The sequence below is a fragment of the Channa argus genome, chromosome 19 (assembly GCF_033026475.1).
Source record: "Channa argus isolate prfri chromosome 19, Channa argus male v1.0, whole genome shotgun sequence".
In the NCBI taxonomy this organism is placed as follows: domain Eukaryota; kingdom Metazoa; phylum Chordata; class Actinopteri; order Anabantiformes; family Channidae; genus Channa; species Channa argus.
Genome location: NC_090215.1, coordinates 8,511,835 through 8,539,598, shown reverse-complemented (window position 1 = coordinate 8,539,598; position 27,764 = coordinate 8,511,835). Strand labels below are relative to the sequence as shown.

General features: G+C 39.0%; 1 protein-coding gene across 5 annotated transcripts in view; it reads right to left on the bottom strand.

Moving 5' to 3' along the window:
- The window catches only part of ctnnd2a (catenin (cadherin-associated protein), delta 2a), a 222,725-nt gene that overhangs the window by 63,471 nt on the left and 131,490 nt on the right, over positions 1-27,764 (bottom strand). For all 5 annotated transcript variants that reach the window (XM_067486635.1, XM_067486633.1, XM_067486632.1 and 2 more), the window contains exon 13: positions 7,770-7,902. In XM_067486635.1, the coding sequence (XP_067342736.1) occupies positions 7,770-7,902 (133 nt within the window). The remainder of the gene's footprint in view (positions 1-7,769; positions 7,903-27,764) is intronic.

Here is a 27,764-nt window from a genome sequence, read left to right as displayed (position 1 = left end):
CTGATTTTCTGTCCCTCTTATGCCATTCAGTCCTCACCTCCGGTCCTCTCTCTTCTTTCCTCCACTCCCCATGCTGATCTGTGTTCCTTTCCACTCTTCTTCTTTATGCTTGTGTCACAGTTAATCTGTTTTTCCATAAAACCACAGTGCTATTACTTTGTGTTGCCTCTGAGCCACCTACAAGGCTTGCCAGTACCTCTGCGCCTATTTCTCTCTTCCATGTACAGAAGATTAGAAGCGAAGATTGATTTGTCTTTGTCTCTCGCTGTTCTGTAGCTGCCACGGCTATTGGTAACCCACAGTGACAACATTGCAGCGGTAACAGTTAGCAGTGGTGACACTTGGGATTGTGCGAATCAGATGTGCTACTAGTGTACAAGCAAGCAGCACAATAGTGACACATACCTGGGACAGTGGCATGTAAAAACTTACTAAGTGCACAAGAGTCACCACATGTGTAACGTCAACATTGATCAGCAACACACTGTGCATGGTTAACGCCGTGCATATAAGTGACAAGACAGACTGAAACTGTGCCACCTTTCGGTTGTTCATGTGTAGCCACACTCATGTAGGCAAACACACATACAAAGACTTTTGTTCCTATCTGACTCTTTAGCCTAAGGCTAAGTGCATTTTAGAGCCTTTCAACCTTCAGTTAATTGAGTTCCTGGCCCTAGGCTACCAATTCTCCCTTGAGTATCCTAAACTGGGCCAAACATGGCATTAACCTATAGCTACCTAATATTGTTCTGAGGGAGGAATGCAGCTAATGTTGCAGCAGCACAAACATTCAGACTCACAGCTGGTGAGAATGTACCACAAGTAATGTATTACAGGCTTCAATCTGTTGTTTGAAGAATAAGGGAAAAGCAGAGGAAAGCACAAATCACCACTCTTCACAGCAGAGGAGGTAGAGAAAGAGCTTAATAATCACAAGGCGTCATTTTGAATGCATGTGTCATTGACTGGCTAGATCAGTGATATATCACCATCCTTCTGGATGGTGTTTCAGTATCTAACCTTTTATCTAACCCTTAGCCTTTCTCACATTAGATTATGGAGAGTGGCAGGAAATGATGCACAGAGGAAGTGATGGATTACTAATTTACACACCACCCACAAACTCTCACCACTCTAGGCCACTGAACCAATGAGGAAAAAACTCTAAAGGTTAGGTAGAGGATAGGAAACCCCTGAGGCAATGGATTAACTGCAGTTGTGCTTAAAGGACCAAAAAAAAAAGTGATGGAAGAGACTTTTCTTAATCTCAAAACAAGCTTGCTTATGTCAAAAATAGAAAAGACAATGAAAGTTGTCGCAGATGAACTACTCAGCATATCCACATGCATGATTGATACTGCATTGAAATTATGCCATTGCTTCAAAATGTTACAGATGTAAAAATGTACATACAGTATGTAGTGTGTGTAGAGGGAAGGGAGCATGCACCATTGCTGGAATCTTTGCTGTGGATCATTTACTGTGTCTTTCCCATCTTTCATGCTGATGTTTGTTGTGCAGATATATTCTACTGTAGTTTGCACAGCTCATGCGCTAAAAATGCTCCAAATGTATTACATTGATTCCACCCAACTGACGGTCTGTAACACTAAATTGTAAAACAGTGAAAATGCACTTTTTTCTAACTGCAGTAGAATTTGGTCTAGTGTTCTGTTCTCATAGGTGTTCAGCATTTCCACTATTCAACAACACTGCTATCACACTGTGCAACATTATAGAAATATTGCATAATTCAAAGTTTCTTGCACCGTACAATTGCAAAGTTTTAGGGCATTGATCTTACAATTTAATAACATATTTTTTTCCCCCTCGGCTTATCCCGTGAGTTCGGGGTTGCCACAGTGGATCATTGTCCGCATGTTGATTTGGCACAGTTTTTACACCAAATGCGCTTCCTGACGCAACCCTCCCCAATTTCTCATTTCCAATAATAATAATAATAATAATAATAATAATAATAATAATAATAATAATAATAATAATAATAATAATAAAACCAAAAACTGGATAGTCAGACATTGAAAATATGTTTGTTTTTGCAATGCCAAAGAATCCCAAAAAATCTTTCACCCAAGAAAAATTGCATAAATCTGTGTCTGCCCTACTGATGACATTGTGCAGGCACAAAAATGTTGTTTAACAGATGAATAACACACATGAAAGCTACAAAATTAGAAATCTAATGAGGGGGGGAGAGAGATGGAGAAGCTGAGTGATGGTTTAAGAAAACAGGGACAGATTGAGACTACAGAAGAGACATGCAACACATTTATTTATTATGACAAACTATAAAAAGCTGGGGTGTTGAAGGTCGCTATCTCTCATGTATTTGGTGTCAGACTCCAGATGCCTCAGGTCCCAGATGACAGATGTCATTCATTTCCACAGTTATAACACAAATAAAATATGGGCACAACTTGAGACACTCGTGGCCAGTTCCGCAGCAGACTCTGCTCATGGAAATATGTTCTGTTCACTACACAAAACAGTATGCACAGTCCAATGTTTGAATAAAAGTGAAGCTTAATGGATGCAGGGATTAGGGTTGTGACACACCATGCCAACGTGGCTTCAGAAGAATGGGGGTGACCAAGCGATGGCTCTTGTGGTCTACATGTGGGCCGACAAGAAACATTTAAAAACACGGAACACATGAGAGCGGACTGGCAGGTAGTTGCTGCATGTTTCAGGCTTGTGCGAGAGAAGAAAGCAGCATTAGTTTAGCATTTTTACAACATTCTGGCTCAACACAGACAGTTTCTAAATACTTTTAATTGAGGATATGTCTGATAATAAGTTACAAATTGTACTGGCATTGTTAATACCACGGTCCCTTGTTTTGCACTAACCAGCCAATCCGCTCTTTCTCACAGTGCCAATGCTGATGCCAATTCAACACACTGAATTGGCTGAAAAGCCACAGATGGGGTTCTGACTAGTGCCAATATGTGCACTGCAGAAACTAGGCTGACGGACACTCCCTGATGGTGGACTGTCGGCTTGATGTGTCAGAGCCCTTAAAGATACTGTCATCTGATCATCAAGACACTGGATTTCTGAAAGCTTCCTATAGGCTGCTTTGTGTTAAAAAGTACAAACTCAGTACAACAAAAGTGAGCACACAAATGTAGCACTAGAATTTCATAGTGCTATTTATTAATGGCCATTAATAAATAATGAAGAACGACGACTATAGTACCAGTCACAAGAAGCGTGGCAAGAGAGGAATTTTCTAACCTGACATTTATCCCAAACACACTGGAAATGGGATCCTCAGAAGAGGAATGACTCAGAGTCAGGGGGCACATTCCTCTCCCTTCAACCGGTCTGTTGGATAAATGGATATCGACAAGGCTGCTACCCAGAATGAATTACTGATGTGACTGAACTTTAGTGTGACATGGTGTATGTGCGCAGTTACATGTTGGTGTAGCTAAAGGGGATGTGTGGGCTGCTGTATCGATATGTTTGTGAGGATATGTGCTCGACTGTGCGTGGCTAGGCCATTCATGTGCATGTGTGTGCATGTGTGCAAGGTTTCCACTGTGTGTGCATGTGTGCGTGTGTGTGTGTGTGTGTGTGTGTGTGTAGAGCAGCTGTAAATGCTAAAGATAAATTTGCCAATTGTAATTTGAGACCAGACCTCCGCCTGCCCTGTCACATACACACGCTCTGTCTCTCCTTCTGCACATTTAATTGGAAATTGGAAAATGCACATCCCTTACTGTATACAATGCACATGCAGTTTCACATACCCAAATGCACACACACACACTTGCGATGACAGGTACAGTAAATGTGCTCTGGATATGTGCACACACATCTTCAGTCAAAAGACAAATTGCAGAGTTAATCAAACTTCCCCACAAAACCACAGGCTGCATTCTTGTTTCCTGACCCAAGATAAAATGAACCAATAATCTCTCTATTGCCTCTCTGTTTCCTTCTCTGTCTCATTTGTCTCTGTTCCTTGTCTCTCTCCCTAATTTCCCCCCTGCCGAGCATCTCTTTAACAATCCGCAGCAGACATGTGGTTCTATTTAGCTGCTCAGAGTGTCACCTGTCATCAGTGTTTGTCTTTAGTCATTAGAGCTCATAACCAATAGTTACAATTTTTGTATACTGACTGTATACAGCACCAAGAAAAAGAAAGTGCATTAATATAAAATGATTGCATTAATGCATCACCATCTATTTTAACTAAATTATGCAAAGTTGTGTGTCATCGAAAAAATCACAGTGTTGAGATTTTCTTGGCTAATGACAAGAATAAAAGCTAATTGGAGCAAGAAGCACTAATGAATAAATAATGAATATTAAATATTTGAATAAAAACAAAAGTTGTTTGTTTCCTTCCTGATCAGTGGGTATCTACAAAAGTCATGATATTTTCTGATTCAAGACACAACTGGGAAAGTCAAACATGAAGGAGCAGTGCTGAATTGTTGCAGTATTAGTCTCAGAGTAATAAAGTTATAATTTTTCTCATATTTGTCAGTGGTGTCCACAATCAACTACTGTACTGCTGTCAACAGTTAATTTAACAACAGCAGAGATTACAGTTTTGAACAAACACCTGCACACACCTACACACACACACACACACATACACGGCAAAACATTACAAAAAATGTATGACATGTCAAAATTAACAATTGCCAGAAGGCTGTGTGATATCCAGTGCATATAGATCACAGCCCATGTGTTATGTGTGTTCAAAAATACATCATGCCACTAAGGAATAAGTATTACGATGACAAAAGCCACATAGTAACTAAAATCCTGATTTTATTCTGAGGCTTAATTGCTAATTTCCTCCGCGTTTTTAAATAAATTTATTTTCTAATTTACACAAATAAATGTGTTTTGAAGCATATTACCCTACATTAGCCATTTACCCTTAATTTAACTCGCCCTTCACTCTTCACAATTGCCTGATTGGAATAATGCCTGTGTTGACCAAACTTAAACAAAGCCTGCTGACTAAACTATCATGGAGGTCAATAGGGACAATTGACGGACAATACTGTTAACTTGCCTAAGGATGTGTATTTATGAGACTGTATGTGTGTGAAATAATTTGACTACTTTTGTACCTAGTGCCAAAAACAAAAAACTAACAAAACAATAAGCAATGAAATTATCTCTTAAGTAAATCATCATGTCAAAACCAAAAAGTTACCATTAATGGTATCATCAGAGGCTTAGTGCTTCCATGGAATAACAGAAATTAATTGTTATTTATTACAGCAAAATATTTGTTAGCATCAAAATGTAACACACACACACACACACACACACATCATCATCATCAAAAAATATGAGCTTTCCAATATTTAGCCTCATTAAAACAAAAGGATCTTAAAGAAAATTATAACTACATGCCTGGCTTAGTGATCATCCATCATGTTTCCGTGTGGCACTGTGTGCATGAACAGCATATATGTGTGAATCCCTGTTTTTATTTGTAGTGATATGAAGTGTCAGTTTTGACTGGTTGACATCTAGTCCACAAATGAATTTGTGTAAATAGTGATTAGCAGTGCCCTACAGCTTGGGCGAGACAATCACACACACTTATGAAGGTAGGGTGAAGCCTCTGTCAATACACATTGTCTGTTTTCTCCATTGTTGGACACGTCTATTCGGGCAATAACTACACCCATTATACAAGGCAGGAACACTTTCACGATTGCGTGGATGAGAGAGTGGGAGTGGAATGAAGTGTGATGTTTTTGTATGTAACTGTAATTGCATTTTTATGTCTATGTGTTTGCGTTTGTGTGGGTGGGTAAGAGAGTTTGTGTGAATGAAAATGAGCTGTCTACATTTTTATATGTTTAATTGCCTACATTTGCACATAATCAGTATTAATGTTTCTGTTCTGTTTTTTGTTTTGCCAGTGTGCACAGTGATACGTACACAGCGTGCTTGTGTGTGAATGTGTGTTTTAGCAATGTGGCATTACTTTCCATTAAGGTTGCAATAGCAGCCATTGACAGATGACTGAAATTAATTTTGTAAAGAGGAAAAGTATTGTCAACGCATTTGAAGAAAGACAAAGACTCTGTGTATCTGTGGGCTGGTGTGTTAGTGCAACTACATCTGCCACTGCCATGGTTTTAGAGTGCCGCCAGCTTTATTAAAGGGTTTATTAGAAAGTTCCAAAGGGGCTTCCTTCCAAAATTGCTTTCTAGAGACAAACTTGTGACTTTGGGACTAATTGAACTTTATTGCCACTATAGATACAACTCAATAGAAGGCAGAGTTTAGGAATGGAGATTGCGGCAAGATTTATCATGCAGAACATCACTGTGGAACTGGTTAGTTAATCCACTGCTTCTCAGAAGGGACTGCAAGAAAATACTAAAGAGTCCGAGATGTTTCTGACTGCAACTTATAAGAAGGAATTCATTTGGTTGCAAGATAATGATCAAATCTTCACACGAGTCACATGTTTAAATTAATTTCAATTTTGATAAAATATTTGGATTAAATTGCCATTTTTTTCAGTCAAGTTTTGATTTCTGTAGCATGTTAATTTATTTTAGTTTTGGTTAAATAATTCTGTTTAAGACTTTAAGTTCTCAAAGACCAGTGTGGTGTAACTATGAAGATACGTTTCAGCACTAGACTTCACTAACATGTAGACTACAATACATTTGTCCTCCAACTTTATTACCCACAGAAGTAATTTGTCTCTACCTTTTCTTACAACCCAATGAACTGATTGTCTGCCATGTAAAGAGGCAGCGCTTTTGGCATCACACAACAAAAATGGAGAAAACCATTGCTTACATTGGGGACAAAATAGTGTTCAGTTTTACGCTTGGTTTTTGCTCTAAACATTAAAAAATACAGGATTTAAAATGTGCAAACACCGGTTAGGCACTAAGATATTATTAGTAGGTTGGGTTACAGTTGGGCACTAAATAAAGATTTTGAACTCAGTTAAAAAATCCACAGTTTAGCTTAAAAATGTTCACTCCTTTATCAACCATTTTCACATGATGTGCATCATGTGACTAGTTGTAAAAACAGGAAGAAGAGTTTATTCACACACTGGGCCACTAGATTTTAACAAGCAGTAATACGTAACTATTGGTTTTTAGTGGCCGGTAAACACAACCAATTCTGTCGTATATTCCAGAAGGACGGTTTCTTTGTTTCAGTCTGTAAAGCCTGCCAACTGACATAAAAGTTGAGGCTATTATTGAATATTTAAGCCATTTACTTCAGGCCAAGTTATGCATTGACATGAACAATTTGACAGGTTTTCAATATCAACCATGTTTTTTACTAAAAGCGTTAATAACAGACTGATGATGTCAAAGCATTTTCAGCACCATCGCAAAATAAAGACTTGAATATGAGAGTGTAGCATTAAGGCTAAATGTGGTTTACTCTCACTACTTATCACTGACGCTGCTTGTTAACTCATCTGATCTGTCTGAACAGCATGTTTAGCTCTGCTGCTTGTTGCCCACGTTGTATTTTCTCATTATTTCATTTTAGTTAGTTTTAGAAACTATTATTAGTTTTGTTTCATTGGGGTTTTACATTGGTTTTCTATAATTTATTCAGTTTCAGTTTCAGAAAATAACTTGTAATAGTTTTGTTGTAGCATTACATGATATTCCTGCTTTTAAATGCCTTTTATTATCCAGGTTACAGTCATTCATAAACACTAAAGTCAACAGTGATCTAAGCAAACACTCACACAACACACACACACAGAAACAAACCTCAGCTTTGATCTTGTTGTCTCCAAAGCAAAGATGCTGTAGGTAGGCTGCTGCATTGGACTGCACTGATGGGAACTGGTGCTGCAACATCTGGATCACCTCTGGCAGCTCCGGATCTCTCCACCCAAACTCTCTGCAGAGAGACAGACAGAGATTCTTTTAGCACTTTAACAAAGCACCTCACTGAAACACAGGAGATTACCTGAGAGACACAGTCACTTTCAACCAATACAGAAATAAAGACAAGTGCAGAAGAAGTAGAATTCTGGCTCAAATGTTACGAGAAAACAACTCAAAGAGTTTTGAAGAACACAGTGGATTTTATGGCACATTTGCAGCTCTTTACAGCCAGTTGATTCAGCAGATAATGAGTTCATTAAAGCTTAAAACTGTGCTTTTATGTAAAACAATAGTATTCACCATACATGAAAAAGACAAAAGTGTCACTTTTCTCACTGTCAGGAGCAGAAAATTGCAGAAAATTTTCTGCAAATTGTGCGATATTATGTATCAAGGTTAATTGCTTTGCAAAAAAGATGATAAAGATTTACACATCCAAAGGGCACCAGCTAATCTCTGAAGTAAAGGGGATTTTGGTTCAAAACAGTACAGCAACAACAGCTATGCGTTTTAAATAACCTTAGAAAAGGCAAAAAGTGTGTAAAGAATTACATAGCGCAGCATCGCAACCGCATGCAGTGGAAATAATGTTCTATACTTTTTACTGGAGTTTGCACTCATAAGAGCAAACTGGACAAAGTGAAATAAATGTTTTGTCCTGTGGTAATACCAAGGAAATGGCCTCCTTTATTGTATTATCCCCTGCTGATAATTGTTTTGCTACAGTTCCCCAAATGAGGAAATTATGAGTGTGAGAATGTGTGGGTGACTGTGTGTGTTTGTGTGTACATGCATGCATGAGTATGCTTGTCTACAATTCACAGTAATATTTTCACCAATAAACCTTTTTCGCGCTCCCTTTCTCTCAGTGCTTTCAGAAAACTGTCAACTCTGAATGTGCGCTGAAGAAAACCTATGTTGAAATTTTGTGGCTTCCATCGATTGTGGTGTTTGAGGATTGATTTTGTTGTTTCTGCCTTCATGCTCACTGTTCTGTGCCAAAACAAGGCTCACTGTAATCCCCATCAAGCGATCGTGAAAAACGATTTATTTTGCCTCCTAGCTCAGCTACCTCAAACATGAAAATGTGGTAAATATAGGATAATTGACCTGCCCGAGGAGTTAAAATTGATGGGTAAAGGATTTTGTGTGTGTCTGTCTGAAATTTTTGCAGCGGTAAATGAAGCCTAGACGCTGCACTCTCATGTCTGTCGGATCAAGCGAATGCGAACTATGAAACATCTGTGAAAGGTGCCGCGTTCACTGGGAGTAAACATGGGTCCCAAAGATAAAGTAAGCTCCAGCATGGACGGCTCTTTATCGGCTGGATGATAAGTGTTCATTCAGCCAGAAAGCAGGGCAGAAAGAGGGCGGCAGAGGAAAGATACAGAGAGGGAGGAAGAACCAGGGATTCCCAGGGCATTTAGGGGATTTAGGAGGAGAGACCCTTAAACAGCGTTCCTTAAATTACACAGGCAGATACCATCAGGTCAGTGTGTTTGTTTATGTGTATGTGTGAGTGTGTTGGTGACAGATTAAGATGGGTTCCTGATGTGTGTTTATGTGGACACAATTGCGTCTATGCCTACTTGTTTCAGTGTGAGTTTGTCTATGATGTGTATGTGCGCGCGCACTTGCAAGTGCATTCAAATTTATCTGTGTCTGTTCTTGAGTGCATGCATGTACGTGTCTGATAATGGGTGAATGTGTGTTGTGCCATCCATCCCCTGCAGCCTCCCAGCTCGGTCAGTGTAGTTAATAGAAAGCAGTGATCTGTTGATAAGATAAGCATCATGGCTCTCCATTAATTAAAACCCCCTTGTGGGGACACAGACAGAAGAAGAAGAACAGAACAGGGGCGAGAAAGATGCAGACAGGAAAGTGGAAGGAGACTTAAGGTAAAATCCAAGCATTCAAAGGAAACTACATACGATGGGCAAGAGGAAAAATAACAAAGAATAAAGACTGTGAGAGAGGAAACAGCCCTCAGATGAGATGCCAGTCATGTCAACACAGGTGCTAATGAGAGCTACAGCCCTGGTAGATGCACCACCAGGCAAAAAGCCAAATGACGTGAAACAGTGGGATGCAAACATAGAGGGAAAAGGAAGAACTGATCAAAGCGGCACTGCCAACAAAACTGCAGGGTTTATGCTAAATACCCACACAGCTTTTGAGGAATCTACAGCACAATATGGTGCAGCTTATGTGCCATATTCTTTATGTTACTTTCGTATTTTATACTTAATGCTGTAATAAAGCTCACAGAGCAATTTATTGACTTGCCTTTTATAAACCTGGACTACAATCCTAAGAATAAATTAGGTGGCATTGTCACAGCACGGAGCTTTGTATTCCTTGTTAGATGGGTTAGTTTGGCATTTTGTGAGGCGTGCAGAGGCATGATGCAGCAAAATGCTTTCAATAAAAACACGAGCTATGGCAGAAGAACAGTCTGACATATTGAGAATAAAAGGCATGTGGCAAAGGGGCTTGGTGAGGGTGGAGGTAGAGACGGAGTGATATAACTGGGACAGAGGAATAGTCTTCTCGGTGATGGTAGGGCTTTGATGCAGACACACACACACACACACACACAAAGGTGTTGGAGGGAGGCAAAACGTGATAGAACAACACATGAAAAAACTAGGGTTGTGTAATGTCTTTATATTCACAAAACCTTTCTTCATCTTTCTCTCTAACCACTAAAGTACACATCTTAGAAACACAGTACACACGGAAACATATATACACACATATTAGCAAACTTCATGTATTCTACAAAAAAGAAAAGTCCAGCTTCTGTGTTTATTATGGATGATGTGATATATAACAAAACTGCTGAAAAAAAGGGAGCTGCTGGTTTAAGGAAAGTTTAGTGTCTTGGTTTGATCAGGAGTCAAACCAACTGCACAAAAAGACAGAGAGAGGAAGGAAAAGCCTTGTACACAGTCACTATAAATTACACATTTTTACCTGTCACCGGACATGCAATACATTACAGTAATGCTATAAAACACAACGCATGCAGTAATGAAACCATCCTTCAAATGGAGAACCGATTGAGTTAGCAAACGTCAGACTCACATCTGTATGAACACATAAAATGACTGGTGAAAAGCAGGGAAATGACCATTGATCATATGTATTGTGTCAGATGGCATTGTGAACTGTATTCTTTAACAACTTTCTTACAATATACTACAGGGCATTTTCATGCCTTCTGTAGTCAGCATTCATTCATATAACACTGTTATTCAGTAACATTACCTCAGTCAACCCAGTTTTACAATACATTGTAGTGTTCAGCTCCATTTTTTTGACCTCATATAGTGATGATTGTACACACAGTTTCAAAAACTCAAGGGGATATGATTTGGGTCTTCAAGTGCAAATCACATCCCTCAATAGGGCCCACAATTCATCTGGACTGACAGCTCCACACAGGAAGCCTGTCCCACTGGCCTAATCTGATTGGACAAGACCTGTCATGTCTGGTAACTGATTGGAAGGTCAGGAATGGACAAAGTGGCAGTGTGCATACCAAAGCAGATGCTAATTAGGACTTGAACATCAATCTTCATTACAGTGCTGAGCCAGAGAGAGAGAGAGAGAGAGAGAGAGATAGGGAGACAGGAGGACAATATGGGAGGGAGAGAGTGAGAGAGTAGGCAGAGAAAAAACAAGAGGAACTGCAGGAAGAGAGAAAATGCAATTTAGGTAATTTACTGCCTTGGTGATCAGATTTCTCTTGTTACTCTGGAGAAGCTGAATACGAGTTTGACTTAGACAGAGGAGCGAATGGCGCACTTTTCAAATATGGGCTATTAAACCATTCTAGCAGTCTGCACTCACCTTTTCTCTTTCTCTTTATCACTTACCACACGCATTCTCTCTTTCTCTATTTATGTTGATATTTTATTATTATTACTGATAGCATATGGATATCAACAATCTGTAGGAACAAGGAATTGTGTTCATTCTTGAGGTTACTGAATGTATTAAATCTGTTTAGTTGCTGGTAAATCTTCTTTATACAGTAGTAAAAATGGATTGAACTGTCATTACAAGCATCTCTGTGAGCATCTGTGTGCAAATACTACCTTGCATTAGCGAAGGTAAAGCCAATGAAGACACAGGTGAAGAAGCACAAACATTGACTTGTGTAGTGTGACTAATTAAAACTGCAACTTAATTAAGATGCTATCCAGGAAAATATCCACTTCTATGTGGGCTGCTGACAAATGCTTGAAAGGTAAGTTCCTCTTTGCGCACACAGAAAGTGCAGCAAGAGTCATCTAAAGTGCTGTAGGTGCTACATGGGCAGGAATATCAGATGTAAGCTTCCTTTAAAACACTTAAAAACATGGAACATGATCAAAAAAAATATTTCACCATAGTTTCCCCCCAAGAATACTATGTGATTTGCAAATTATGTGCAATGTTATGTGTATGCAAAGTAGGCATACAGTACTCAATTGTCTATATGACTAATTTGTGTACAAAAACATAAAGGTTAGCAGTCATGGAAGCATATTTGGGGTTTTAGACAAATGACTGCAGTACCTATTATCTCTCATTTGTTATGTTCTTCCGGCCCTTGTTGTGCACGTGCACTTTACTTTTGCAAAAAAGAAAAGAAAAGAAAAATTCTCATGTGGAGCTGTGTTGTAGCTGAAAGAACAGAACACAAATCCTGGCCAAAGTAAAGAGGATCAATGAAAGGTGGGGGAAGAGAAGGGGTGATGCTCGTAATAGCTGGGCAGAAAAATGGATAGATAGAGATAAGAGGGTGGAACCAGAGATGAAACTCATCCAGAAATAAACAGAGGACAAAAAAAATAAAAAGAAGTGGTGGTGAGTCAGCTACAATGAACACACCTCATCTTCTGTCAACCTGCACCTCCTCTTTATCTAGTGCCCCACAGATCACCTCTCTCAATAAAAATAGAAAAGTGAGAATTAATGCCACAATTCCACCATGGAGGTAAATCATAAAGACAAATAGAAAGAAGGAAGTAGCAGAGAGAAGAAAACTAAAGCAATGGGATGTGCAGAAAGTGCAAAGTAGCAAAAAGATGAAGGGAACAAACAGAGGTAGAGTAGATCACCTCTTTCCTTGCTTATCACTTCAATATTAGAAGCCACATTTGATCTTTTTGTCTACACATACCACCAAGCCTGCTTTTTCACTCACTCTCTCCTCTCTCCTTTTCTTAGAGGAGTCTGGCGTTTTTCCATCCGGAGCCCGTGCAGCAGCCGCACAGATGAAGAGAAAAATCAATATGCTTTCTCTATGGCATCCACCAGCTGGGAATAGGAGGCTCAGCAGGTTGAATAAAAGCCAACAAAGGACTGAGTGAGAAGAAAGAGAGGTGTTGAATGAGACTGACTAACACTGAATGGGACAGAGAGACAGACGATGGTGGGAAAAGAGCTGGTGATGAAATGTACTGTATGTCACTAGTGCACGCTTGTCTATGTTGCATAAAAGTATGGATGTAGTGTAGAAGTTGAAATGCTTTTCACATTCAACTGCTCCCATGCCGGAACTTTATCAGTGTACATTTGAGCTTTTTCTACTCTTTGCACTTTTGATTTGCTTTGGATAAGTACATCTGCTTGAAAATTAACAGGTAGAAAAAGCCATTTAGCGTGTCTGCCTTGCATGGGTGGGGCTGATAAAGAGGAGCATTAGTGTGCAGGTCCATGGAGCAATTTGCAAGGGTAAGGAAAACACAAACGCTAGCACTAGTCCTTGCAATTAGCTGAACACACAGAATTGGAGTCCTAATCGAATAGGACATTAAGCTGACAGACAGGTGTTCATTATACATACACATAGAGAGGGTGTGCACACATGCATATACACAACATTTCGACGCCATAAACACAAACACTCAATAAAGCATGTGCACAACCTAGCATATTGCATATGCATTGAGGACACACAAACATGCACTGGCATGTCTACACCAAAGCAAAAATACACACATATTCACACAGCTATTATACCGCATTTGCTGATCGGTACATTTCAACCCGGTGGCACTATTCCCCCGTTACACAGAGCAATTACTGCATGTTTACACAACTAAACAATGAGCCAATGAAACACACACTAGGTCAAACATTCATTAGACGGACCGATGGAAGCTGAGGTGACCTACTGTAGACCATTACAATGTATCACAAGCCCTCCTCATTAAGATTGAGCTGTGTATTTTACTGTATCCAGTACAGTATCAAATTATCTGTCAAATTGAAAATCCATTTTGTTGTAGTAAGAGATATACTGTAACACACTGAAAACTGAATTTGCTATAGTTAAGCACAGAAGTGATGACGAGTAATCTGTCTTTGATTTTACTACTCTCGTTTTTTGCTAAACCATTTCAATCCAAGCACAAAGTAGAAAAGGGTCTTAACCAGAAACTTTAGTTTAAGCTCCACTTAGAATGAATAGTGAAGACGTGGTTAAATATTTAATTACATTTTTTTTCTTTTTGCCCCAGTCAAAATCCAACAGCCCCAACAAAGCACATTAAAGCTCGAAGCAGGTCCTGTGATCAGGATTATTAGCCTTCTTTAGTCTGGGATTTTGCATGGCTTGATGGAAGAACCAACATCAGTTAGCCAACTTTGGCCCAATGTACTACAATGATAAGCCTTAAAGGAGCTACACTGGGTTTCAGCCAGGATACAACACAAGTGAACAAATTGACCAATCAAATCCTCATCCACTATACTCATCCAATCAAAGTGCAGGCAGATGATTAAGCTGGTGGATGAAGGGGAGCTTGCTGAAAAATTACGGCCCCATTGTCTCTTGATTTGCGAGCTGAGATGCAATCATGTCGACGAGTCAGCTTTGGCCTCTGAATGGCAAACAGGAAAGGTGAGCTATTTTTACTGCAATGATGCTAATGGGAGTGTTAGCCTATGCATGTGTGTGTGTCCACGACCGGCAAAGATACGTTCATGTCTTGCCCCTAATAAAGAAGCCACAATGTTAGTGTGCGTCTGTGTACATCATGCCACCACAAATTATTCAGAATTATTCTACCATGTAAATACCACACCGATAAGGTCAAGCGGGATATTAATACTGCCTATGCATGTGTGTGTGTGTGTGTGTGATTCACACTAAAGAGGCCTGCCCTGGCATTAAACAAGAGAGATGAGTTGCTAGATACTTTGCACACTCAGAAGCACAAACACACATTTTTGCCTCCCTCTGTCTGTATTTCTCCTCTCGTACTCTCACATACACAGCTGTACATGGCTGTGAATGTTTGTTACTGCCGACACACACAAACACACACTCTGTAAACGGACTAAATTCACTCCAGCACTGAAGCTCTCCACTTACAAAACAATTTTACTGACCTTGTATTCATTTCTTTTGTTATTATTATTTTTTTTTATATATTTTCAAGTTCCTTTTTTCTCTCTTTTCAAGTACAGTCTGTTGAATGAAAGAAAAGCAATGGATGTATAGAAGATGAGGTCTGAACTCTATAGACCTGTAAAGTGAAAAAGACTGACATTCCCAGTGTGCTGACTGTGTAATGGGCATATACAGTACTTTCTGCACATGCACACACACACAAACACACACACAGACAAACACACACAGACTTTGAAGTGTCATTACTCTGATCTTACCATCATACTTTAAGTCCATCTTCAGTCAATTAGGCTCGTGCGTGTATGAGTCTTAAATCATGGTGGTAAGATCAGAGCAATCACAGGTTGCACTGTGTGTGTGTGTAGAGACAGACAGAGCATTATTGCATTGAAAACTTTCAGTGACAGGTTCCATTTAAAGTTCAGTCACAGTTACTGGGCCGTGTTAAAACTCATTTGCTGTCTATCTGCTTTATGTCTGAATGTTTATTAGAACAAGGTCAGTATAGCTTTATGAGTGTGTTGTAAGGGTAACATGGGCTCGAATGTAATCAGTGTTTGACAGCGCATTTGTCTCTGATCATGGGTGGACCATAAAACAAATGACCAGTGGGCACAGATGCTTAAAAAGCTTCCTGTTGTTTGTCATGAGCCTGTGATGTGTTAACAAATACAACAACACAAATAGCTGTCAAATCAAGCTTCTGTAGTAGAAATGTAGTGATGCTTCCCCCCATGGGGTGTCCCAAGACACTAAAGAAACCAGGTTGCATGCAAAAAACATTGCGCCCCTGTGGCTTTATTGCTGTCATTTCCACAGTGAATATGAAGGCAGAACCCTCGACTGAACAGTTTGGCAAGAAACACAAGTTGCAGTAACTACACAGAGAGACTCTAGTTTAAGCTCCCTCCTACCTGTGGTGGGTAATCTATCAATGTCTGTGATTTACATAACTAAAGAAAGAGCAGCATTTGCCCTTTTGCAGAGTTTATCCTTACTATAAAATAATAATCCCAGTAAATGTGTTTCATCTACAGTAGATAAAGAATTCCACTAATTAGAAGCTGTGAAATGTCTATATATCTAACCAACAATGGCTCCACAATGCTTTTTTCCCCTTTATTAAGGCATTACAGGGTCATTTCAAACTTAAAACTCACCTTGAGGTGACTAAACTCTCCTCGGACATGGTATATGAATATTTCAGTATTGTGTTCTGTGGGTTTGGGAATGAGAGAGCACAATCAGTGATGTGACACAAGAAGGAAGAAAAACTAATTTGCCAGTGATTAAGTTATGCACCTTCTATCCTCCTTAGTTCACACGGGGCAATAGGAAGTGATAATAGTACAGTCTCAGGTCAAAGCTGTGCATGACAATGCATGTACTGTCATGCTAATAATGAAGTTGACTATGGAGATGGTTGTGATAAAATATGAATAAAAGGACATTGTGCACTGTTTGTTGTCTACTATGCAACATGTCAGATGTTATGGAAGCAGATATTGATAGAGCAGAGATGTGATGAATATAAGGATTCATCACATCTTCTAATTCTAAGGATAAGAATTTAAATAACATGTCATATTGACAATTATTACATTAATGAATATGTCATGTCCTAGACTAATAAATCCACAACAGAAAAAGTAACAATGTAACAGAGACGACCTGCTGTATTTGCAGTATCTGTTGTATGGTTACACACCTGCTCAAGTACTCCCCTCTCTCTCTCTCTTTCTCTCTCTCTCTCTTTTTCTCTCTCTCTCTCTCTCTTTCTCTCTCTCTCTCTTTTTTTTCTCTCTCTCTCTCTCTCTCTCTCTCTTTTTCTCTCTCTCTCTCTCTTTCTCTCTCTCTCTTTCTCTCTCTCTCTCTCTCACACACACACACACACAAATGCAACCTTCAAAAGCGGATTAAGTGAGACTAAAAGCAGTGATCCACCTCAAATAAGATGAGGATGGGTGCAAGAGAGGGATTGGAAACAGAAGTGTGCAGCAGAAACATCACATGCTGGAGCACCAACATGGTTACGGTCACAAGCACAATACAGGAAATGTGCAGACAATATTCGGTTCCACCGAGCCTAAAGTAAAATGGCAGATCATACAGCAGCATGTACACAAACATAGAAAGACCACTTCTTTCCTTTGGGGAATGTAGCTATGACAGCTATGATCTTTTATTTTCCACCTTTTTAATCAGTTTGAGTTTGAGTTTATTTACTGCCTGATATTCTCTGAGCTAGATTTCAATGACACAGATGACTGCATTCACGAAAGTGGTATAATTTGATAAGAGCACTTTTATTTTCCTCATGTTCGCCCATCCTTGTAAAATGATTGCTGACATGAGTATAAAGTATAAACCTATAATGCAATTGAAATTAAATTATTACATAGCTCAAGCAGCGCTTGGTTGAAAGCCCTGTGACAGCTTTAAAACACTAAAGCAAAGACTTGTATTTTTAAGTTCCCCAAAAGATGTCTTTCCAAAATTCCAGGTTATATATATATATATATATATATATATATATATATATATATATATATATATATATGGTTTTCAAATATCCATGGTGATTCTTTTACAGTTAGATCAGAGGCACAGAACTCAACCCAATGGCCTTTTTCTTTTTCAGAAGGCAGTTAAATCTGACAGTATTAAATGCAACATGGTGGAGAACTGGAATTAAAAATGTGACCATAATATGGCCTTAGCATTGACAAATGGGATTTCAAGACGAGAAAATCCATGTAGTGATTCAGGCAAATACACAAACGTTGCTAAATGTACACGGGGAAAACAAACAGCAACACACATGAATGCAGCAGCGACTTATTGTAGCGTGTCACACATATGTTCTTAAAACACACACACACACACACACACACACACACACACACACACACACACACAGATCAATACTAAGAGGGGTAACACGCACAACCTTTCAGTAACTCCTGTCCTGTCTGTTTCTCAATTCACAGTTCTCTTTTCTTCTGTCTTTCTCCCAAGATTACAGTTTCACTTGAGTCACAGTGACAATGAGGCATTCTGAGCATATGCACACGCCCATGCACACACAGACACACACACACACACACACACAAACACTGTAGGTGTGGACAGAAATGCAGACTCTGTCGCAAACATACACTCAGAGCTATCGTCAGCATTGTGAGCACAGCCTTAGGAATCGACTCATACCCTGCGGTGATAAAGACAGAGAGAGAGAGAGAAAGTGAGAGAGAGTGGAAAGAATTTAGAAAAGGAAAAAATAGACTTCAGGACAACAGGAGTGGAGGAGTGGAGGAGAGCTGTGTGTTTGAGTTGAGTGAAGAACAAAGCACTTCAGGTGCTGGATGAATGCCTACACCTACCAACCCATCATCACTGTGGAGCCGTCCTTACCTGCAGAGGTGTGATGGAGAAAGAAAGAAAGAGAGAGAGAGAGAGAGAGAGAGAGAGAGAGAGAGAGAGAGAGAGAGAGAACGCTGGACGCACAATGGAGGATTGTTTCTAAATTGAGTCAGCACCCCTAGGATGAGCTATTTTATCATGACTCAATGAAAAAAATTGGACTGGACCGTGCAGATCACATACAAGGGGTCTATGATTGAGACCGTTGAGTTTCCTGGGATTAAAATAAATAAAAGAATAAATCATGAAACACCTATTTGTAAATGGCAGATAATTGTAGCAGTGTTTCTATCCACAGTAAATAACTACAGTATTTAGTGGGATTACAATAAGCATCAGCATCCTGCCGTACCCACATCTATTAGTGATAATTGAGCAGTTCCATTGGGGGGGGGGGGGGGGTGGTAAAGGCCTTACAGGTACTACAGTAGTGGGTGTTAAGAAGGCAGTTTGAAATGCACCTGTCTAACCTCTACATACAGATTTATCGTGACAGTCTGCGGATTGAAGCAATGACCTTCTAGTCACAAGCCTGCTCCTGGGCATCCTACAGAGCTGCTCCAGTCGGCTGAATTGTATCGAGTTTAATGCTTTTGTGATCCTGTCAGTTTGAATACAGCTTCTGGAGTTTGTCGACTTTCTTACAATATGTGTTTCTGCGCTCACTGTATCGAAAGTGACTTTGCTCAGGACCTCAGTGGAAAATTTTAACGTTACACATGTCAAAATGTTATTTGAAAGGTCTTCTTTCTCAGTCAAGAGGCAAAGTTAAATCTCAAACAGGCAAAAGTAGAGTGGTAACTGACTGTACGAGAATGGCATTGGGTCAGATCTACAACATGATACTATAGAAATGTGCCTATAAAAGTGAGGAAACTACATTTACTTGAAAAAAAAAACATCATGCTTCTTTGAATAATACTTTAAAATCCCCTTTCACCCAGTAAGCTGCTGCTTCTCTGTGCTCATGTAATGTTTGCCAATACACCTGCGAGCTAGTGTCCTTTAATTAGCATGCCAAAAAGAAATTTAGATGAAGGACAATATTGGTTTGTGTTTCTCTGGGCACATGTGCCTGTGAGTGGGCACGTAAGGGTTTTATTTTGGTAAGCACACTTCCACAGGGATGTATTATGAGATGACTGTAATATGCAGGTGCGTTTGTACCTCTGCAGCTGGCAGATACAAATACAGCAGCATGGCTGAATCTAATCACCTATGACAAGTAAGGAAGTGAAGGTATTTCAGTAACCAAGGCAAACTTAGTCTGTTTCACATTCTGCAGCAATTCCCCTTTTTATATTATTTAATAAACTTGTTTCCATTTCCCCATGCATCCATCTCCTTTCTCATTGCCACCTCATGTACCGCTGTTCTTCCAGTTTCAGCTTTATTTAGGTTCTGTAGTGGATACTGAGTCCCGCTGGGTCCAATAAAAAGCACCCGACGCTTGATTTCCTGCAAGCAACTCAGCTGAAAGGTCAAGATCCCTCTTCTGCACATAACATACACAACTCACTGACCTTAACGTCTGCAGCTCCATGGAAGAGTGGGCCTCGTGCAAAAGCACCAATGGTAAGAAGACGTACAGCTACTTGACATTAACGTCTAAGATGTTAATAAAAAAGGTAATTAATGTCATCTGTAAATGTGAGTTTATGCAAGACTGCTCTGACATCCAAGGGCAAATAAAATCTTAGTAGCACTGTCTCATTAATCCATTTATATTGATATGAATGTACTACACATGTTACTGAATTTTGTAAGTATGGAAGTGGGATGTAGTTTATATTAACACTGAGTGGTGCCCAGAGATCCATAGAGAGAAAATGTGTCTCAACTGGGATATGCATTACATCTCTCAACTCCTCAACCATAATAGAGATTTTGAAGTACTCTGTAATGTAAATTAAAAATACCACATATAATTACATTAAACATTGTAATAGGAACAGTATGATTTGTTTCGAACTCGTGTTGTGTCTTTTTCAAGAAGTAAAAAACTAAATGCATTAAATCATGCACAATTGGAAAAAAATAAACTTGGTCACACGTGTTTTGTTTCCAACACTAAGAGAGTGTCATTAGCTCTGTAGATTGAGTGTGGTTAGGCTGTGCTGTCAAGTATGAGTTAGAGGAAAGGCGAGGTGAAGTGAGGCGTGGGGAAGAGAGAACATATACAGTAATTCGGCCGGTGTGACATTTTCCCATAATCCCTCCCAAATGCCACCAGTGTCAGGAGATGGAGGAGGCAGACAGGTGGTGGGAGGAGAAGACACAGAGAGCAAGCAGTAGTGAAAGCATCTGTACTCTCACCATCTAACCAAACCTATGGTTTTAACCTGTTTTTATTACTTGTGTAGGTTAGTTTATAGTGCTGACAAGGAGCATCTGTATGTGTGTGTGTGTGTGTGTGTGTGTGTGTGTGTGTGTTTGTGTGTGTGTGTGTTCCTGTGCATGTGTCTAAAAGGTTTGATGGATGTTAATGAAAGGAATGTTAGTGGCAGTAATTACTATAAGAAACAATAATTAAATGATTGGATCAAAAGAACATGACAGATTCATTACTGGCTGCTCATATTAGGGTGCGCGCGCACACACACACACAAAACACACACACACACACACTTTTACACTCAATAAAAGCTGAAACAGAAAACATCCTTTAACCACTGGAAGAATGAAGACAGCAATTAAGCCCCTGTCTTTTATCCATGTCTCACTGCTTAAAAAGGCAAATGCCACTGAATTATTAGCACAGAACTCTTCTCATCTGTATGTGTGAATCTTATCTAAATGCCACCCAACGGTCACCAAACTGTATTTATCTGTGTGTCTGTCTTTGATCTATCCTTCTATGTCTCAAACTGGAGATTTAGGGGAAGGCAGAAGGCAGAAACACAGGGTTGTTATCATCCCAAGGTCACACACACACGCGTGCACACACACACAGACACACACACAGATAGGCCACCTCAGAAAAGGAAAATAACTACAATGGGCAATTTACCCAGAACAGGCAGGGATGATGGCCAGGGCACAGATACACACACACACACACACTCACACACACGCATGCGCACACACACACACAGCCTCAGGGCCAAGGTTCTGGCAATGCATCATTACCCTCCCTTGGAGGTGATTCCATATCCCAGCATGCATTTCTCATGTGGAGAGGAAATTACCCCTGGGCCGTGCTGAGAGCCAATACAGTGTGTCCTTTCTCCTCTATCTGTCTTTTTTCCCCTTCCTTTCTCTTTCTTTAAATCCCTTGCTCACCCTGGGACTCTGCCTCTCCCACCTTAACTGTCCTCCCTCTCTTGGTCTCTATTTCTGAGTCACTCAGTTACTAATCCATTCTTCTACCTTTCTTTATCTTTCTCTTGTTGCCACATCATTTTTCCCCCCACTTTCCTGCCTTGTTCTATGTTTGATGTACAACAGAGATTAGAAACAACGGGCAAAATGTATGACCTGGCTCTGTCCTGTCTCAAACAAGCAATTGTATGGTGAAGTTAAATAATAGACCATCATTCTGCTAAGTATATCTGACAACACATAAAAAATAAACAAAAAACAGCAGGATTTGTATTTTCAACATCTATTTTATTATTATCCATGTATAAAATTTCACTATTTATGATTGTTAGAACGTAGCTATATGGTGGCTAGTTTGACCTTTGACTATTGCGTGGTTTCTGGGCCGCATTATGTTCAATAACTGCTCGAGACTGGAGCAAGCAGCAGCTACAGTTACTGTACAACAGAAGTGAGTCTTACAAGCGCTGCTTGTTTCTCTCCATGGTGCTGAAACTTTCCAGCCCAACTGAGCTTTATGTCTCTGTCCATGGTGCTGATGTATTCAAACTCTCCTTCTCTCTCTTTTTCCCTCTGTCATGCACACGCACGCATACAAACACACAGACACACACACACTCCTTAAATGTGAGTAGTTTCTCACCCCTTACTGTTGCACATAAATAGAGAGATGCATTTACTTTGTGAGCCAACAAACACTGAAAATAAATAGTGAGCAGTGACAATGACATGTCACGCCAGATCACATCATAAATTAAGGTCCTGTAAACAGCCATTTCATGTCAGCAGCTCTATTTTATCTAGTAGTAAATAATGGGGAATTTAGGTAGTGTTGCGATTTCTCGTACTTTTACCTATACAGTGTTGTTTTTGCAGTGTTGAGGTGTTACCACAGCACTGCCTCTTCTGCATGGTTAGCTCGAAATGTAGGCTTTTGTATGTAGGCATTATATATTTTGTATTCAACGCATCACCTATGAGCAAAATGTTCACTGGAAACAAAAACCATTCAAAAGAAATTTTCACTGACAATACAACCACTATTGCTGAGTGAACTCATGTTTGAATGTGGTGTGAAAATGTAAATGAAGAGAGGTTGATTCAAATAGTGGAGTTAGAGTTATCTTATCTTGAAGTGCTGTGTCTCTGTTTCAAGCTGATTGAGTGTTTGATGAGATTAGTCAAACACACCCCCACAGCTGAAACAATATGTCTCATATTTGATCACAAAGTTGTTACCTCTCTTATGTTTTTCCTTTACAAACATCACTGCTACTGTAAAACTGTAAATTCCCCTCACTTACTGTAGCTCTCCAAGCTTTGCCTCACTATTAGCCCCCACCTCCTCAGTCCATAGGTCCCTTTCTACCCGGGGATAATACTCATCCCTCTGTCTCCCTCCTGTACTTGCATACAAATCCCCAACAATGCCAGGTTTCATTCACTTCCTTCTCTTGTCTTTTTTCTTCCAACCCTCCAGGTATGTCTGTCTTGCTCCTTAAATAAACGTGTCTTTTCTTTCTTCCTTTACTCAAGATACTCCCAGTAGCCCCTTTATTTGTTAATTTTATTCCTACCATTTCTTCCTTTACTGGTTCTGAAAATCTGCTCTCTACAATGTTTTTAATGTTCAGTTTAAGCTGGAAACTCAATGGGTGTGAGTCTCTTTTTACTATAAAAACTCTAAGGAAAGCACACACAAAAAAACAAAACAAAGAAGGGCAACATTTATCTCCATCGTGCCCTTTTCCACTCTTCTGCTTCATCTTTCTTCTGTGTATTCACTTCCCTCCAAGTTGATCATTCCTACCATCCTCCATTTTCCCCTAATTCCACCAAATTCCTCTCTTGCCTTTGTTTTCCACCTACTTCTCTTTGTGTGATCACTCGTCTGCAACAGTAGTAGACTCTAATTGTGTTACCGGTTACAACAGACAGAGACACACATGCTCCTGCACATGATATTGTGCAGCAACATACAGATATTATGCACTGAATATCTTGATGAACTTTTGCAAAAACATAGTTTCCTCTAAAACACACATTGTACCTTCAGAGCACACACACACTTTAACTCACACAGACACACACCTCTGCCTTCACTCAGACTGTTCCTTGTCTCTAATAGCTGCTAACTCATTTAGCACTTCATGTTAGCCCAGCTAGATCCAATTACAGCAAGAGAGAAAGTGAAGTTTGAGTGGGAGGCCATTTAACCTCATGGCAAAGAGAAATGTAACACAAAGCTCCACTTCAGTGATATCAAGACGAGTAAATAGATTATATGTATCTAGCAACATCCAAATTAATCATTAGAAAGTTGATTTAATTTCAGTGCAACTCAGCTAAAATTAAGATTACTTTAAAAACACTTTTTAAACAAAATTGGCAAGGCAACGTTTTTCTGAATTATCTTGTTACTGTAAAGTATAAAACTATAACTTGGCAGACAGGCAGAAAGCAACACGAACATACTGTACCATCATGAAATGGATTCCTGCTGTAACCTCTTGTGACTAAAACTCACAGAACAGCACTGGCAAAAGTCCTGAGATACAGTACAGTATTAACTTGTGTTATGTTTTGGAGCAAGGCTCAGTCAGAAAAAGTCATTGTTTTTTGCTTGATTTGTATGTTTTGTAAATCTCTATTTTTTCTAGTATTTATTGTAATATGATATTGACTGGATAATGACTGGAAAACCCTTGCAGACTGTAAGAAAGAAGGAGAATCATTGATTTAGAGGCTTATAATAGCACTAGTTTAAGTTGCAATTTTCCAACATATACAAGATGTATCCTACAGTATGTCCTCAAAAATATCAATAAAGCTAATAGTGTTTCCTTTTCATTGTATATGTGTTAGTATTACATTATATTTACAGGGATACTGCATTTGAGGTAGTTTTGCTATGGAAATATAGTCACTGCTTCAGTTACTTTTCATTTTCATACATTTTATCGATTTGGGTTATAAATAGACTGATGACTGTTCTAAATGAATAAAAGTAAACAACATACTCAATCAAAGTTGTGCTTAGATCATATTAACACACAGAGAATATTTGCACTGAAAAAGAGGTTTGCAGTTTTTAATTTTCACATTTCTCTCACTGTCTTTGTTCAAGTCGATCAGACAGTAAATGCAGCAAACAATTAAACGCTGTCTATCTTATTACAAAATAGTGACTAGTTGGAAAAAAACATATGAAAACCAAATTCACTGTTTTCCATTGGTGCTGTTTTTACCAAAGAAAAATAAAAACTATTGCCACAATTTTCTTTGTTATCAATAGCCAAATATCTAAATGCATTGTAATGTATGAGCATATGAGTGTGTGTGCATGGCATCTTTGTGACCTGTGCTCAATTCTACCATCTTCTCTCTACAGTTTCTCCATAAAACCAGTTTTTTTCAACTATTGTTGCAAATTTTTATGTTGTTCCATGACTAATATGCAGACATTTCATACAGAAAACTATAGAACATATATTACTGCTTTGCCTCTTGCTGGCTTCGGAAGAAAATGTCTGTGTATGCAAACAACAAAGTGCATAAGGCAACTCCAACAGAGTGGAAACAACAAAGCCTCAAAAAAGTTGGTGTGAATATGAAAAAAGAAAAAAAAAAGTTTAGAAAAGAGAAAGCAAAATAGTTTCCCTTGTCAGAGCTGTTGTGTTTAGTCTATGCAGTCAAAAACTGACCAAACCAAACATTTTGGAATAAACAGAATAAAATTCTCTTTCATTTGCGAAATTAAATAAAAGCTATAAATTATTTTTCACTGAATGAGAACATTAGACCTAATTTGTGCTTGTGTGAAACAAGAAGACTGTCTTGAGCCACTCAATCAGACTACATGAATATTAAACCACCGCGGCCTCGTTATCAGTAAGATACTTTCTACAAACTTAAAAAGACTGAAGAGGATTGTACATTCATGTACACAGTGGGCATGTCAATGTGTCATTTTATCTTTCGTTCCCATTGTTTGTAAAAATTCTCTCCCATCCTCTCTCCTTCTTTCATCACTTTCACACTCTCTCTTTCCCATTCTCCCAGTCTTTCTAACTCTGTCTCTTTCTCCTCTGATTGACAGCTGCTGCTGAGACTTGATCCATGCACGTCTCTGTAATTAAAGGAATTATACATCAAGAGTCTTGTGAAATATATTTAAATAAAGAGGGGAGACTGAGCTTTGCTTAATTGCAGAGACAAGAGGATGGAAGTGATCACAGCCCAGTAGCACTCTTTACGCACAGCATGACACTAAGGGAGACGAAATAGAGCTTCTAAAGCAATTGGAGTAAGGCTGTCTTTTTTAAGCAGTTATTTCTTTAAATGTATTTTTTAGTTCAAACATTTAAAACATTTATTTATTCACGGCAGAATTACTGAGAGGCCGGCTCTCTTTTACAGGAACTCCCTGATCAAATTCGCGCCGTTAATAACATTCACACCTGGAGCAGTTGGGATTATGTGCAATGGTGGTAACAAGGGAGGGGTAAGTGTTGCTTTTTACGTGTTCCAACTAAATTTAATCTCGCCAGTCTGTGGAAATAATGGTTCTCTAACCATAACACCAGCATTGGCTCCACGTGTAGGGTAAGTCTGCACAGGTGTGGAAATGCTACAGCAGTCCCCTCATTTATTTCAGTCAGCCCAGCATTGGCCCAGCAGGAGCCTGAAACATAGAGCTCAAACAAAAACACAGAAACCTGGTTCAATTCACCTTGCAAAGCTACACGACATAATCCACCATTCGAATGAATGGATAAATAAATGTGTGTAAGTGCAGTTCTGGTACATTATTTTTCTATGTGTAAATTTTGCAGTTTGCTTCATAAAAGTCTAGGCTGAGAATAAGATGTTTCTCATTAGTATGAATTTTTGAGAAATGTAAAATCCTTCATTTATCATGTGTTATTACAGGTCAGTGTGCAGTGTTTTGCTAAGTGGTGGAGTTCGACCTCATACATCCATTAGTAAAACCAACTTTCCTGGATTGTATTTCATTCCCACACCAGTCTGAGAGAGTCTTGAGAGAAACTGGTTGTGTTTTGTTCTATATATTGCCAAAGAAATATTTTTTAAAAATGTATGGTAGATGCTTTTTATACCGGCTGGGCTCTGGGAATGTGGCGCTAAAATGACAATAAACATTTTGGTAAACAGCGAAGGCTTTCTACCAGAAAAATTTAAATTTTAACTGCTTGTAACTCCTTTATGGCCCTGTTGAAATACCAAACTAAGAAAAATTGAAAAACATTTTGTAATACCAGCACATGATTATTGATTGGATAGAGGTCAAAACTAAGGAATATCTTAGTGCTTGTGGAATGTGCTGAGTGATAAACACTCACATTAAAATGGAGAACATTAAGTGGAGCGTCTGGTGGAAATGATGATCTCTGTATAAAACCCATGTCAGTATATGAGGGTCCCATTTTGTAGAAAAAAAATCTACTATTCATAAAGTATAAAGTGACATCTACCAGAAAATGTTTCAAGTATAAAAGAGGATATATATATATATATATATATATACATATAGGTATAAGATATAATTTAGGCTTCCAGGGAATAAATGTAAGGGATCCTGTAAAGTGCCTTGAGATGACTTTGTTGTGAATTGGCACTATATAAATAAAGATGAATTGAACTGAATTGAATTTCTCACATATCGTCATTCAAGTTTGTTTTTGGCACTGCACTCTTAC